The following is a 15,228-nucleotide window of genomic DNA, read 5'->3' as shown; positions in this document are numbered from 1 at the left end:
TTTATTTATTTTTTACAGCTTTGCCAGCAATGGAATATTAGTCCCCATCTTCATTATGATTTTGAATAAAAGGGTCCCTGTAGTGACGTACATAGATAACATTGATGATGATCATGGAACCAGTTAAGTTGAATGGCATCATATCAAATGAGATGGTGCCTAGTAAAATAGATTCTGATAAAGTAAGAAAGAAATCTTATATTATACCAAATTAAATCATTTGGCATATAGTTCTGTGGTTTGGTCAGTCTATATAAATGTGACACTATTATGTGAAGTGCACAACTCAGCCTATCTTCTTTCCATGACCACTATCTGCCAATACATTAATATTTAATGTCGCTCTTCATCCATTTTGTCTTACAAATGGCAGAAAATTGCACAAATTTAGAATGAGCATATCTCATATGTGAACAATCTTCACGTGTAAAGCAAAATAAGAATATACGAATTTAAATTGTGTTTATTGCAGTGTCCAATCTGTAAACTTTGCCTAACCTTTGAGTGTTTGCCTACTGAGACGGCACTTTAAACATTTAAGTAAGTGTTCTAAATTTCAACAATAGTTGCAGAATATCCACGTGTAAGAAATATTGCTAATCATTATGCTGATATTGGTTAAAACATAACAGTAGTAATAAATTTTAGTAGTAGACATACTGCGAGAGTTTTTAAATTCTCTGTCCTTCAGCCACATTTGCTCAGCTTTATCTTGTGTAGAATGTTACTACTTTGCATATTGTTTATGTTGCCTCATAATGTTACTACTCAATGTTTCCTTTTTACCATAATTATCAAATATTTAATACTGGAGGACATTTTTTATTCTCAAAGATAACTAACTTTTGGCAAGTAAGCAACTGAACATGTATGATTTGGAAGGTGTCATTAAATTATCGCACTATTAGATGCAATAGTAATACAGTTTTGAGAGAGTCTTCCACATCAGAATTAGATATAAGTCATTTTAATACAAGCAGCCATAGACAAAATATGAGGGGAACTATAATTTTATCATTTACAATGGAAATACTGATAGATCCTTGTTGGTGATAGTATGAGCTTCTCCCATCACATAAGGAAGGTTCCATTTAAATTTCACAATCATCAATTCAGTTCTTGGTTTATTCTACATTGCTGTTGTTTATTGGCACTTTGGAAATGTGATTCTTCTTGCAATACTTAAATGGTAGCAGTGCATATGCTTTAGACTGGGTTGAGCCAACTGCCAAAATCAATCAGATCACATGGCCCATTGTGTAAAGAGTTTTTGTCATGTGCAGCAGCAGCTTAGTGGATCTTCTGTACTGACATTCCACCCTTCTAGCAGTGCACTGCTGGCATTATATTATCTGTTTAAAGTTCTGAATAGTGGCAATTTGGCAATGAATTATATAGATTTATTTAATTTCTATAAGAATGTGCAGTATCGCAGAAAATTTTTATTTCAGGTCTATATCAGCTTCAACGCATACGGTGTCATCCATAGTACTGGTAGACTGCCCAGGCTTTCAAAACCCTGCATCTTGTGGCCATCAGGGTGGAGCGACATTTGAAGACTTGTGCCACAATTACCTTCAAGAAAGACTGCAACTGTTGTTCCATCATACGACATTAGTTGCTCCTCGTGATCGATATGCTCAGGTAGTTACACAATGCCTTTAAATTTTTCATGAAATTTTATCTGAAAAACTGAATGTCAAGATTAAAATGCCACTGACAATATTCTTAACTGAGAGAGGTTTTATTGTGTGGGATCAAAGTGACTATCATAACTAATATGATACAAAGAAAATAGCTGCAGTATATGCAAAATTTTGAATAACTCTCACAATGATATGTTTAACTGTGTGAATTTGAAAGTTTTTCCAGTATACTGATTTGTTTTAAAAGCTCACAGGAGTGGAACTAGGTATAATCATCAAAGACTGCAGGTATTTTGAGGGAAGATTTCTCACCATTCTCAAGGGATGTACTTCCAGTGGTGCACAATTTAAAGCAATGGAGTATAGCTCTCTGCCCATGCAACCATATAAATGAGAAAGCACCACAAGACCATGGACAATACTTATCTCCCCAAGTAAGTCGGTGACTGCAAAGGACTGTCTCTCTATTGACAATTCTATAGGATTCTCCAATATGAATGTTTCGGCTCTCACTTCAAACTTGGGAGGGGAGGGGGGTGGGGAGGAGGAAGTGTTGTCAGGGTATTGATTGATGTAAAATTAATGTGTAGCACAATGACCAGAGATAGTGCATTTTGTTTGAATTCTGCATGAGACCCAACTGCCTTCTGTTGGAACAACAGGGTATGTAGTGTTCACTATTTGTCCTTTGCCACAGTAATCTGTAGCCATAAGAAAAATTTTGGCTTGAGGTAATCCTTGGGCCTAGCAGTCAGTAGATGGCATTCTTGGTTAGTAAGTGAACTCCCTCTTCGTGATTGCCCTCCTCTATTGACCGCACTCGTGCAGAGTTCCCCACTGTTGATTTAAACTGTGAAACATCAACTGTCTCCTTTGCATTTAACATCTCAAGACTGGCAGGATGGTACCCTGCCAACATTCAGGCTGTCTGTAGTGATTACAAACAGGTGCACTTGTGTGAACTTTTCAGATCTGTTTAATAATGTTTGATAATTTTATGTAGATTGAAATAGTGAATAGTTTCTCAGTAACTTATTAATTCATTGTAAACATGAGCAACGTCACTTGTACATCGTATTTTGGTTGCACAAGTTTTCTAACAGTTTCTGTGCAAATCCCCCCTCTCAGAATATGTTCCTTTTCTAATAAGACATAAAATTAAAACTTTGTGACTACTTCATAAGCTGACAGACCTCACAAGCTTTAAACAGTCTGTTCTTTCATGTAACTGTTTCACAACCACCATAGTAATGGTTAAATTGTTTATCTGATGAATTAACAAACAAATTGCTTCAATAGACTTTCCCACAAAAGTGCTCATGTTTGCAAATATGTACAAGAGTTTTAAGTACACTGCACAAGAAAATTATTATTTTTTTAATTCCACTGGAGACTACCTAATGAAACATAAACATCACTCCTAGGTTAAGGCTTAGACATGTCACCAATCCCTCCAGTTGTTATTGCTGATAGATGAAGCCTGGTGATGCTGCATATTCTTTACTCAAGCAGCTTCTCATTTGGCCTAATGAGGCTGAGTGGACACCATTCCAGATGTCACCACATCAGAAAAATCTGAAGTGGTACTGGGTATGGAACTCAGATCCTTCTGCACCAAAGGCAACAGGGTAACCATTTGTCTATGGCAGTGGTCGGTCATCTAATAAATTCATTAACCAACTATGCAATAAAGGAGCCATAATTTCAGAGTTTTTCAAAGTATCGTTGGCTGGTTATTCGAGGGTGTGTCATGTTTAATCCTGCTTTTCTAGTTTTGAAACTCCATAAATTAAGCTTTTATTTTTTACTTTGGTGTGTTTGGAACACTTTCAGAAAAATTCTGACACTGTAAGTGTCAGTTATATTGTGAAAATTTGTCCATTACTTCTTAAGACAAACATCTAAATAGTTCATTTGCTTGTTGTGAAGCAGTAATGTGTGGCTAGTTATTACTCACCATTTGTTGTCAAGTTCATGTCTTATTAGGTTTCTTGAAATCAACAGTTGATAAAATTGTTAAAATTTTACTCTTTATTGTATTTATAAGGTCAAATATGACTTTTTCTGTAGGATAACATATGGAAGTAAGTAAGTAAGTAAGTAAGTAAGTAAGTAAGTAAGTAAGTAAGTAAGTAAGTAAGTAAGCAAGTAAGCAAGCAAGCAAGTAAGTAACTGTATTTTACCACACATTCTGAAAACTTTGAAAGAAACTTGAAGCAGCAAAATAACTCTATAGTAGTATATTATTTGTGCTGTTTTGGTCTTCATATTTTAGATGTATAAGACTGTAACATATTTTAGTCCTAAGGAAAGAAATCTCACACTGTTACCTAGCTCACTATTACACAGCAAAGTGAACTGAAGAGTGACAAGATTGGAAGCTTCATTGTGTTAACACCTAAGAAACAGAGACAGTAGGTAGAAACGGTAATCACTTCAGTATTCTTACAAGGTGGAGTGCTGCCAGTCACATGCTGTGTGTCTATACGCAAATGATCTACATATCACAGCAATTAAATACTGACTGATTATTTTGTGCGACAATACTCCATGGACACAATCAATGCAGGTACTTTTATTCACGTGTAATGTGCATGACTTGGCATTTGGTCTGGATAAAACCACTGACTGCTTTCCTTGTGGTTCTTCATTTTCACAGAAGAATCTTATTCTTATGCCTTTTTTTTTAAACTTATGTCATTTTGCTCACACATGACATTTTAAAACCAAATCCTAAAGACAGAACAGTTTCTGCCAGAGTTCCCTTGCTGGTCTTGCAGTCCACTTCTGTGTTGTGAAAGCTGTGAACTTAAGTGAAGTTTGTATTTACTCGCATTGTTTATAATAATGCAGGAACTTCTGCTTAATAGTGCATATATTGACATTGCCAATGGGATATTTATTGTGAACACTTCCCTCCTCCTTTGGGGCACAGATACTCGAGTGCTACAATGACCAGCATTGTATCCCTCTTGCCGTAACCTGCATACTACAGACCACCTCCATTCAACAGTTTCCTTGCACATTCTGTCACATTTTATGTAAGGCACTGTCATTCCTTTCTCCATCTTATCATCAATAAATTCAATGATATTAACAGTAAACCACTTGAGTTTTCTGTGAAAGCATTTTCTGAATGAGTTTCCATGCTTTCACAGCAAGGTAGCACACACACTACTTTGAAATGGACTCTGGCTACACCTGTTGGTGTGACCATGTTAGCTCTTACTAAACCTGGATCTCCAGTTTGCTTTGTCAAGTGATAAGTTTAGTTCCATGTTTGCTTCAAAGAAATGAGGCTTTCAATACATTTTCATCAGTGTGTCAACTTTAAATTCATATATTGTTAACAAATGTTACTTACCTCATTAAATAATTTTCTTCCTAAATTGTTTATCCATCTCCCAAGAACTCTGCCAGGTAACTAATTCTCTGTGCAGGAACACATAGAGTGTGTGCTGGAGGATGAAGGGGAATCGGGCTCCCCAGCACCCATGGTGTCTCTGCTGGACAGAGCATCACAGAGTGCCATGGTCCGGTCCTCTCAGACAGACCTCCGCAATGCAGGAGACCGCAGGGGCCTGCTGTGGTTGCTAGATGAGGAGGCAGTCTTCCCTGCAGCCAGTGATGAAGGCTTTCTGGAGAGACTCCTGGCGCATTATGGAGACAGAGGTACTCTATGTCTGCTGTCAGATTTTTGTTACATTTTTGTAGAATCCATTGAAATGCCTGCTGTTTCTATTCTAGTAAATTGGCAGTACTTAATGTTGCATGATTTTCACCTGTTTTCCTTGTGGTTAGTAATGCAGCACTGCATGACAGAAAAAAAGGTTGACATAATGAAAACTTATCGCAATTGTGATTTCTTGCACTTAGATCTTGTGATTTCACACTAAGTGATTTCTTTCTGTTGGGGTATTTTAAAAAATCGTGTGTGTGTGTGTGTGTGTAAAGGCTGAGATTGAGAATATAATTTCAGGAGAAGAGGTGCAAGTATGGTTAAATGTTAGGGATAGTTTCATCGATAAAATGATAGTGTGCCTGCAGAGTTGTAAGGGCATTTGAATAACATCATATTTCATACATAATTACAGGTAGCACACACTGCAATAATATATTACCAATAAATTTATAAGTTGTTGCACACTCAAAATTTGCATTCTTTATTGGACACCTTATATTACCCCTTCAAAACCTAACAGATTAATTCATGAATTTTTATGATTATTAAACTTTCCTTCATTGCCGGTTTTGAAAGTTGGGAGTGAAGCTGGTCAGCAGCTTTGCACTTCATGGTGGGCTATCAAAGGGCGAGTTTCCACAGTAGACACAATTCATGGAATGACACACTTGTTAAATCACTAGATTTGAGCTATTAATATGTGCAGCCATTCTTCTCCAGTCGCTACTTCAGTTGTGTTTATCATGTAGATAAAAACAAATATTACCCCCCTTTTACAACTGAATGTTTATTTTCTTTTTAACTCACATGTTAGTTTACATTGATGACTGTGTCGTCATGAAGGACATTGATCGATTGATATAAAGCTACTGAGTGCACAGAATTAAATGACTGAATAAAATTTGCCAATTACTGAAAAGCAGACCTCATACTATTCAGAATAAATGCAAGGGGAAAGAAAGAAAATAGACTGGTTCTTTTGTGGGCACTAGACAGTCATAAAAGTTCCCACTGCAGCATGGTCATGTGCAGTGTACAAGAAGAAATGTTATGTGCAATGTAATGTGTAACTGTAAGATATTATAAATTAGAAATCTTTATTGTGTTTATCCATTCAGTGGACACTAAAGACAAAAACAATAGGAAACATAAAAACCACTGTTGCTGGCTACCATGAATAGGTCAAACTTGTTTTGTTAAAAACAAAATAAGCTTTCATTTGCAAAATATCAATAATATAGGGGTTCCCTTTCAAAACTTCCACATTTTAAAGCTGCAGGAAAAAATTACAGTAGATATTATAATGAAACTACATGATGCGCTAGAGCATCTCAAATAACGTATCAGTACACCTGTACCTAGGAACAGTTCGTTGCATGAAGAGTATCAAGTCTCTTCAATTTTTTACCTTTTTCTTTGTAATATGTCCTCGGTCACCACCACAATTGCATCAGTGATAAGACCTCTTCACATAGGAATATCAACCTATTTCATGTAAAGTTGCGGAAATGTTGTGGCCAAGCGATGGGCCCTCTATGACCGATCCAGCAATTGGGAAATCCTGTAACCAGGAACTTGTGAATAGCTGCTGACCAGTGCAGCAGAACGTCTTTTTGAAAGATGATGATGGGTTGCAAGTCTTGTATCTGAGGGTATAAAAACTTCTCCTACTTGTCCAGATACACTGGCCCATTCATTGTATTTTCCTCAAATAGGAATGGTCTAACACTTGCCCACACCAGATGTACAGTTTAGGGCTATCATGAACATTTTGTCAATTAACTGTTCCAGATACATGAAAGGCTGCCTTATTTGAGAGTGAACATCTTTCCAGGTAGCTGGCATTCATGTCAGTACAATGCAGCACAACTGTAGCAAAGTGTTTTAGGCATGGTTTGTCGTTTAGCATCAGGTGCTGCAGAATTCGCACTTTATAAGCAGAAAGACAAAGATGCTAGTATACTACATGATGCACTATTGCTGGAATATAAGTTGCCTAGATGCCTTTCGAATTGGCTTACATGAAAATCTGAGAAACCCTTGTCTGATGTCCTCCACTTTCTCTTCCAAAATGCTATGACGTACAGCAACAGAATGTTTCAGATCCCTTGCATTTGCCTGAAACTTAGAATTGTTGTTGAGGTCTTCAGTCTGAAGACTGGTTTGATGCAGCTCTACATCCTACTCTAGACTGTGTGACCCTCTACATCTCAGAATAAATAGTGCAACTTACATCCTTCAGAATCTGATTACTGTATTCATCTCTTGGTCTGCCTCTACAATTCCCCTCCCCCCCACCCTCCCTCCAACCTCACCCGACACATCCCTCTAATACTAAACTGGTGATCCCTTAATGTCTCAGAATGTGTCCCATCAATGGAGCTCTTCTTTTGGTCAAATTCCTTGTCTCTGGAGTTCTGTTCAGGACCTCCTCATTAGTTATGTGATTAAACTTGATGAATCTTCAACATTCTTCTGTAGCACCACGTTTTGAAATCTATTCTCTTTTAGTCTAAACTGTTTACTGTCCATATTTCACTTCCATACATGGCTACACTCCAGACAAATACATTCAGAAAAGACTTCCTAACACTTAAATCTGTATTTGATGTTAACAAATTTTTCTTCTTCAGAAATGCTTTAGTTTTTTTTTTTTTTTTTTTCTATTGCGAGTCTACATTTTATGCTTTGTCCATCATCAGTTATTTTGCTGCCCAAATAGCAAAGCTCATCTACAAGGGTCTTGTTCCCTCCTCTAATTCCCTTAGCAATGCCTAGTTTCATTTGACTACATTCCATTATCCTTATTTTACTTTTGTTGATATTAATCTTATATCCTCCTTTCAAGACACTGTACATTCCATTCAACTGCTCTTCGAAGTCCTTTGCTGTCACTAACAGAATTATAATGTCATCAGCAAACTTCAAAGTCTTTATTTTGTCTCCCTGAACTTTAATTCGTACTCCAAATTTATTTTTGTTTTTTTGTTTCCTTTACTGCTTGTTCAGTGTAAAGATTGGAAAAACACCAGGGAAAGGCTACAGCCCCGTCTCACTCCCTTCTCAACCACTGTTCCCCTTTTGTGCCCCTCGACTCCTGTAACTGCTGGCTGGTTTCTGTACAAGCTGTAAATAGCCTTTTGCTCCCTGTTTTACCCTTGCTACCTTCAGAATTTCAGAAAGTGTTCTAGTCAACATTGTCAAAAGCTTTCTCTAAGTATGCAAATGCTATAAGCGTATGTTAGCTCTTCCTCAACATATCTTCTAATATACGCTGTAGGGTAGTCTTGTCTTGCACATTCCTACATTTCTCCAGTATCCAGACTGATCTTCTCACAACTTGAGTTTGCTATGACATGAATATTTGCAGACTGAAGCTTTAAGAGAGAATATCAAGTGTCCTTAGATCAATAAACAAACAATTAATGAAAGTATCTGTCGAGACCTGTCATCATGGCCTGAAATAAGGGACAGCCTACACAAGATCCTTCCCACACCTGCTAAAGTGGTGTTCTGTTGCCCATCCCATCTCCACAATGTCCTAGCCCCTATGCCACTCCCAGTGCCAACATCTTGCCACAGGGATCATATCCCTGTGGAAGACCCAGGTGTAAGACCTGTCTGCCCAATCCACCCACCCAGCCCATTCCTGTCACAGGCTTATCCTACTCCATCAGATGCCCTATACCAGCTCTACTGCCATCATTGAACAGCTCTTTATATTGGTGCAGCTAACAACCAGCTCCACCAAGAGGAACAGCCACAGCCTGGCTGTGGCCACAACCATGAAAGACCACCCTGTGGCAAATGTGCAGCTGAACATAACATGCTAGATTTCAGTGGCTGCTTCACAACCAAAGCCATCTTGATCCTCCCTTTCATCACCAGCTTTTCTGAAGTGCACAAGTGGGAGTTATCTTTACAACACATTCTTTGATCCCAAAATTATTCTGGCCTCAGCCAGTGGTAACCTACTGGCCCCACACTCACCAGCCTACAGTTTCTACCTCTTCTGTCCTATCACCTCCTCCCCATTCATGTCCCCTGCTCACTCCACCAGACAGAGTTCTTATCCCCCCCCCCCAATCCCTACTCCACCCCCACCCCCTCCACCTGTACCCTGCTATCGCTTCCCCTTCCCTGCCCCCACTAAAGATTGCTGCTCAGTGTGACAGTTGCATTTCAGTATGAGCTGCTGGAGAAGGTGAATGTGCAACTGTCTTTGCGTTGTGCCTGTCCACAGCTCAACGTGTCATCTTTGGGGAGAGTAGAAATGTGTTCTTTTCCTAATATTGCGGATATTCCAAACCTGAGTTTCCATTGTTTGATTTTAATGAGAACTTTAGTCATTTTAACTGTGTTTTTATGTACAGCATAACAAAAGCATAATTGTCCTTATTTGTGCCCTTTTGTTTCAGAACACCAGCTGCTGTTGCGCAAGGCTCCTGGACACAACCAGTTTGTCTTGCAGCATTTACAGGGCACAAATCCTGTACTATATACAGCCACTGGTTGGCTCAAAGCATCTCGAGAAAATCCAATGGTTCGAAATGCTGCCACGCTGCTCCAGGAGTCTTCTAAGTAAGTTAATAATGATGATACCACCATCACATTGCCAGTGCGCACTCAAGAGAAATAGGATTATGGATGGGTGCTGTATTGGAGAGAGTGCTGTTATTGGCTCAGTAAATAGAATAATTCAGCGTGTCATGAGACTAGGACCTTGGCAGACTTTGTATTGGCCATTGGCAGGAGTGTTGAATGTGAGATGGGTAAGGTGCATATTGCCAGTGCATTCGATCATGGCAAGGTCGTAGTTGCCTAATGCTTGAGGCAATGCTGCTCTTAGATCATGTAGCTGCTGGGCTTTTCAAGTGCCTCAATATCAACCGTGTATGTTAAGTGCCAGATTTGGTGAAAAACACTGCCACCATGTCAGTTGTCAATGACAACAATGTTATCATGACAGAGTTGCCATCAAATGTCACAAATAGTAACAATGGATGGAGTGGTTACACTGGTGAGCAGCTGTACTGTCCAGAACCATTTTTCCATTACATGTCCTACCCATATATCGAAGGGCACAGAGATTAGCATGGTGCAAAAGTGCACCCATTGGATGTTTGAAATATAGGAAAAGTCACCTGGGCTCATGAATTGCAGAACTGACTGGTAAATACCATAGTCAGTGTACAGTTACATAAAAAAGACAGTGTTTATTTTATTTTATTTCTGTGTGTTTATTCATCCTCAGATGATTCTGCATAACAGTATAAGACATGTCAGATGCATTAAAGAAATAATATGTACGTATAAAAATGTGTAAAAAATAGAATAGGACTAGGTGAAGATAGATCAGAACTATCATGATCTTATCAACAAAACCATTCCAGCATTCACCTAGCAACTGGGGCAAACTTAAGGCAGGACAGCCATGTAGGGTTCGAACCCTACTGTTACTGTAAGAGAGTCCAGTGCATTAACACTGGCTAGCCATATTGCTTGGTAGATAAATCGAGAAAGAAAACTACATATACCTAGTCTTCAAGGAGATTTAAACATGCACCAGAAACATGACCAGTGATATAACTAGAACATGAAACTTCATTATATTACATTTCCAAAAAATGAAAACACATGAACGCATAATACAACACTGCTGAAAGTATAAACACATGAACATACAAATACAGCACTATAACCATCACAACTAATCTTGCAACAGAAGCCTTCCTTGAGTAGGTGTATTGCAGTACATCTGAAACAGAAAGAACAGAAAGCCAACAGCAGAACCGTTCTTGTGCAGAGACAGATACAGCATAGATGGTACAGCTACTAACAGATTGAAAACTACTCTAGAATAAACAAGAACCTAGTATTTCTGTAAGCTAACATCTCTGTTTCCACTGTATAAACACTTCTCAACAACAAACGATTTTAACTGTACAGTAAAAGCTAGTTCTTTCTCCAACCTCTTTATGTTTATTGGCATTGCATTATAAAGAATGTCACCAAAGTGGCTCATATGTCTTTTTCTAAGAGTTGGTTTTGCCCACTCTCTGTGGAGGGACTCACGGCTGTTAACATTATAGCCATGGTAATTGCTGTAGTTTGCAGGACTCCAAGATTATCTCTTGTCATCATCACACATTTGGTATGTATGATGAGAGTAATGTAAGCACATTCAACTTCTTTAATATGGGCTTGCAGTGGGCCCTTGTGGAGGTGTGTGACAAGGTTCAAATAGCCCTTCTATCAGTTTTATTCCAAGAAACTATTCCATAAGCTACAAGGGATTGGAAGTAACCAAAATGGGCCATTTTTGTATCTCCAGAGAAACACACTTGTGAAATGACTCTCAGAGCAAAACATGCAGAACTGAGTTTCTGGGAGATTTTTGTTACGTAGTCTTTCCAGTTTGTCTTCATCAATATATACTCTTAGCATTCCTATAAGTTTTGTGCCTAGTACACTTCCTAACTCATTTCCACCATGCACCAGTTGGAGACATTCGTTATGTTTCATTTTTCCAAATAGAATGTAATTTATTTTTTTCACTTTAAGGGTCAGCCTATTGGCATTGAACAATGAATGTAAGAACTTGACCAGTTCTTGCAAACAGAAATACTTAACACCACTCACTATTACGCTAGTGTCATCCAGGAACAGCATGATCTTAGCTGCAATTCCTTAAGTCTGTATGCCACTTATATAAATAAGGAACAGAAGTGGACTTAACATAACTACAACTTTTTTTACTTTATTTCCATCTGATAATGTTTTTGTTTTATGATGAGGATGAGCTTAAGTGAGCTTCACAACCCACATTCTATTTTGCAAGTATCATTGAAACCTCTTGTTGCGAGTCCCATTTACCCCATTACTTCCAACTTTTCTAAAACAATTTTATCGCTAACAGTACTTAAAGCTTTAGAAAGATCTAAATTAATCTTAATTAACTCCTACAACACTACCATAGTTACACAGGTTTCTAATTATTTCATCTGTGTAATCCATTATTACTGTTCCTGTACTTCTTCCTGATCGAAAGCCATTTTCATTACTATACAGTCATTTGTGGTTGTTTAGGAACTTAATTCATTTTTTCATTAATCTCTCAAATAATTCAGAGAATGCTTGAAAAGAGGTAACATTTTAAAATTTTTAATTTATGGGGGATAATGCTCTCAGTGAAAGATAAATGAGCAGTGTAGTCCAAGTGCTTTGAAATTTGTGAAGTGATACAGATCATAAGTGAGACTGGTACTTAATCTTCAGCTGCTGACACTTTGCACTTCAGACTTTTAATCACCTTTACTACTTCATGTTCGCTAGTTGGATCTGATGTCATGCTCTATGCAGGTTTAACATATATCAGTTTATCTCGATTTGTGAAATTTAATCTTAGTGTTTTGGAAGCATTTATGAAGTAATCACATATGTAATTTGACAGGTCTTTTTTTGCCAGTGTTAATGTTCTCAACATTCATAAGTGTATTTTCCTAATCTTCATTTGTCTTTCCTGTTTCACTTTTTACAATTTCCGAACAGATTTTGAACAGTTGTTCAACATTATTATTATGCTATCATTTCTAAGTAGTTTTGCCTCTTCAGTTACCTGTTGATATATTTTCTTGTGTATCTTTACCTATTGTATAAAATGGGGACTTTTAATTCTTTTAATTTGAGAACTGAATCATCTTGGAGTCCCACAGGAAATCTTAAAGCCTGGCATAATCCAAGTAGTAGGGTTAGTGATCTGACATGAGAAGACTATGGTCAGTTTCTCCAGAAAACACCTCAAAAATGAATATTGAAGAGCAAAGACTATCTACAAAAACTGGTGCAGTTCTCAACAGAGAATTTTTTTCTATATGAAGGGAGTACATTCTGTCCATCCACAGGTGTCCTGGAATTGTGAAGCTGAGGGCACTGCTATCAGATAGCACTAAATGAGTATTAATAATTTCTCTCTCTCTCTCTCTCTCTCTCTCTCTCTCTCTCTCTCTCTCTCTCTGTGGTCTCCTCATTTGAAAATGTTATCTGTAAGACTACTATTCTATTTCGTATTCTTATGGGGCTATTTATAAGAGGAAACATGTTGAAACTGTGCAATACATAAAGAAATAGCTTCTTTGATGCGGAATCATTCAAAGGGTTATATTAAAATCCCCACAGACAGTTCTGGTGCCCTTTTCAGTAAATGTTTTGTGCAGCAGTGTGTCTAATTTATTAATGAAAGTGTCTGTGTCCCCAACAAGTGATCTGTATACTGCTGTAATTATTACATTACCGTACTTACCCGAATCTAAGCCGCTCTTTTTTTCGGGTTTTTGTAATTCAAAAAACCGCCTGCAGCTTAGAACCGAGTGCAAAGTAAGCGGAAGTTCTGAGAAATGTTGGTAGGTGCCACCACAACTAACTTCAGATAAATACTGGTGCCAAAACCTCTGCGTCAGTAAATAAATTAAAAGAAAAGGTAGAAGAATATAAACATTATGCCATGTATTCTTTTGTGTTTGCTGCTATCTCATTTAAATTCTGTCTGCCTAATAAACTACGAAACTAGAGTGAGACAACAGCAAATGCGGAAGAATATTCATATCATGTCATGTTTATATTCGTATTATTCTTATGCTGAATACTGATATAGTCAGGAATGAAGCACGGCAACTGACTAGGTTTTTAAATTTAAGATGGCTCTAATTTCTGTGCAGAATGTAATGTACTAAAGAGGCATCTGCAAGCATTTTCAAATGGAGAAAAATTTTTGCTAAACTCTCGTTCAGAACATCTTCTATCATACGCAGTCTATTATTTGGTTCTTGTTGGTTATTATCAAAGAAATCAGCAGTGTAAGTAACAACAAATAGCAGTCTCTTGCATTGTTTCACTTATGAGACAATTCTCCCCCCCCTTAATGGCCAAATAAGTGTGATCACTTAATCTTTTGTCTAATGGTTATTCATCCTTGCGTTGTGTGTTATGATTATGTAATTCTCTCACTGTGTTGTACTGTGAGCATATTCTTATTTGTAAACATAGCTTCTCACAGAATTTCTATAAAACAAAAGATAATCATGAAATAGCATAATCATAGTTTAACAAGAAATTTTTACTAAAACATTAGCGACAAATTATAAATGTGTCCTGGACAAAAATTAAAACCTAGGTACTTGTTTTCCTAGAGTATCACTCTTCTAGTTAAACTGTCAGTGCTCATCTCACTTGCCAACTCTCAGCTGAATATCTTTCTTAGTAAAACAAGTTTCCCCCATAATACTCTGCAAGTGGCGTCATTGAGAGAGAGAGAGAGAGAGAGAGAGAGAGGGAGGATGCATCAGAGTCTGTCACACATTTAGTTCATCTTCTGTGTTGCCAAAGTGCATTCCCTACTAATGGTTAACATTGTGAAGTGTAATAACTAGCATAGTTCTTTTTCCTCTTTTAAGCTATATTGCATTTTGTGAACACCTTATTTCCACAGTAATGAGAAACTGCCTCACACTAATAGAAATCACCAGTCAAAGAGTAAAAATTGAATGCTAAACACAGTCTGTATTGTATACAGTGAAGCCTACTTGTTTCAAAACATCTACTGGTAAACTAGCAACATTGTGTAAAGGAGAGACTGCTACTCACCCCATAGAGGAGGCAGTGAGTTGCAGACAGGTAAAATCAATAGATTACTAAACACTTAAGCTTTCAGCCAAAAGGTGTTCTTCAGAAATTGAAACCACATACACTTTCACAGAAGAACTACTGGCACACACATGATCACTGTCTCCAGCCACAATGTGCAATCTGGCCACGACAGCCGGATACAGTGGCCATGTGTGTGTGAGTTGTTCTTGTATGACTATATTCATCTACATCTACATACATACTCCGTAAGCTGCC

At 37.7% G+C, this 15,228-nt stretch overlaps 1 protein-coding gene across 1 annotated transcript in view; it reads left to right on the top strand.

The window, feature by feature from the left end:
- LOC126100972 (unconventional myosin-XVIIIa) overlaps positions 1-15,228 on the top strand; it is a 306,712-nt gene that overhangs the window by 101,288 nt on the left and 190,196 nt on the right. The window contains exons 9-11 of the mRNA XM_049911635.1: positions 1,452-1,644; positions 5,087-5,318; positions 9,747-9,909. Of these exons, the coding sequence (XP_049767592.1) occupies positions 1,452-1,644; positions 5,087-5,318; positions 9,747-9,909 (588 nt within the window). The remainder of the gene's footprint in view (positions 1-1,451; positions 1,645-5,086; positions 5,319-9,746; positions 9,910-15,228) is intronic.

Source organism: Schistocerca cancellata, chromosome 9 (genome assembly GCF_023864275.1).
Source record: "Schistocerca cancellata isolate TAMUIC-IGC-003103 chromosome 9, iqSchCanc2.1, whole genome shotgun sequence".
Lineage (NCBI taxonomy): Eukaryota > Metazoa > Arthropoda > Insecta > Orthoptera > Acrididae > Schistocerca > Schistocerca cancellata.
This window is presented reverse-complemented; position numbering and strand designations above follow the sequence as displayed.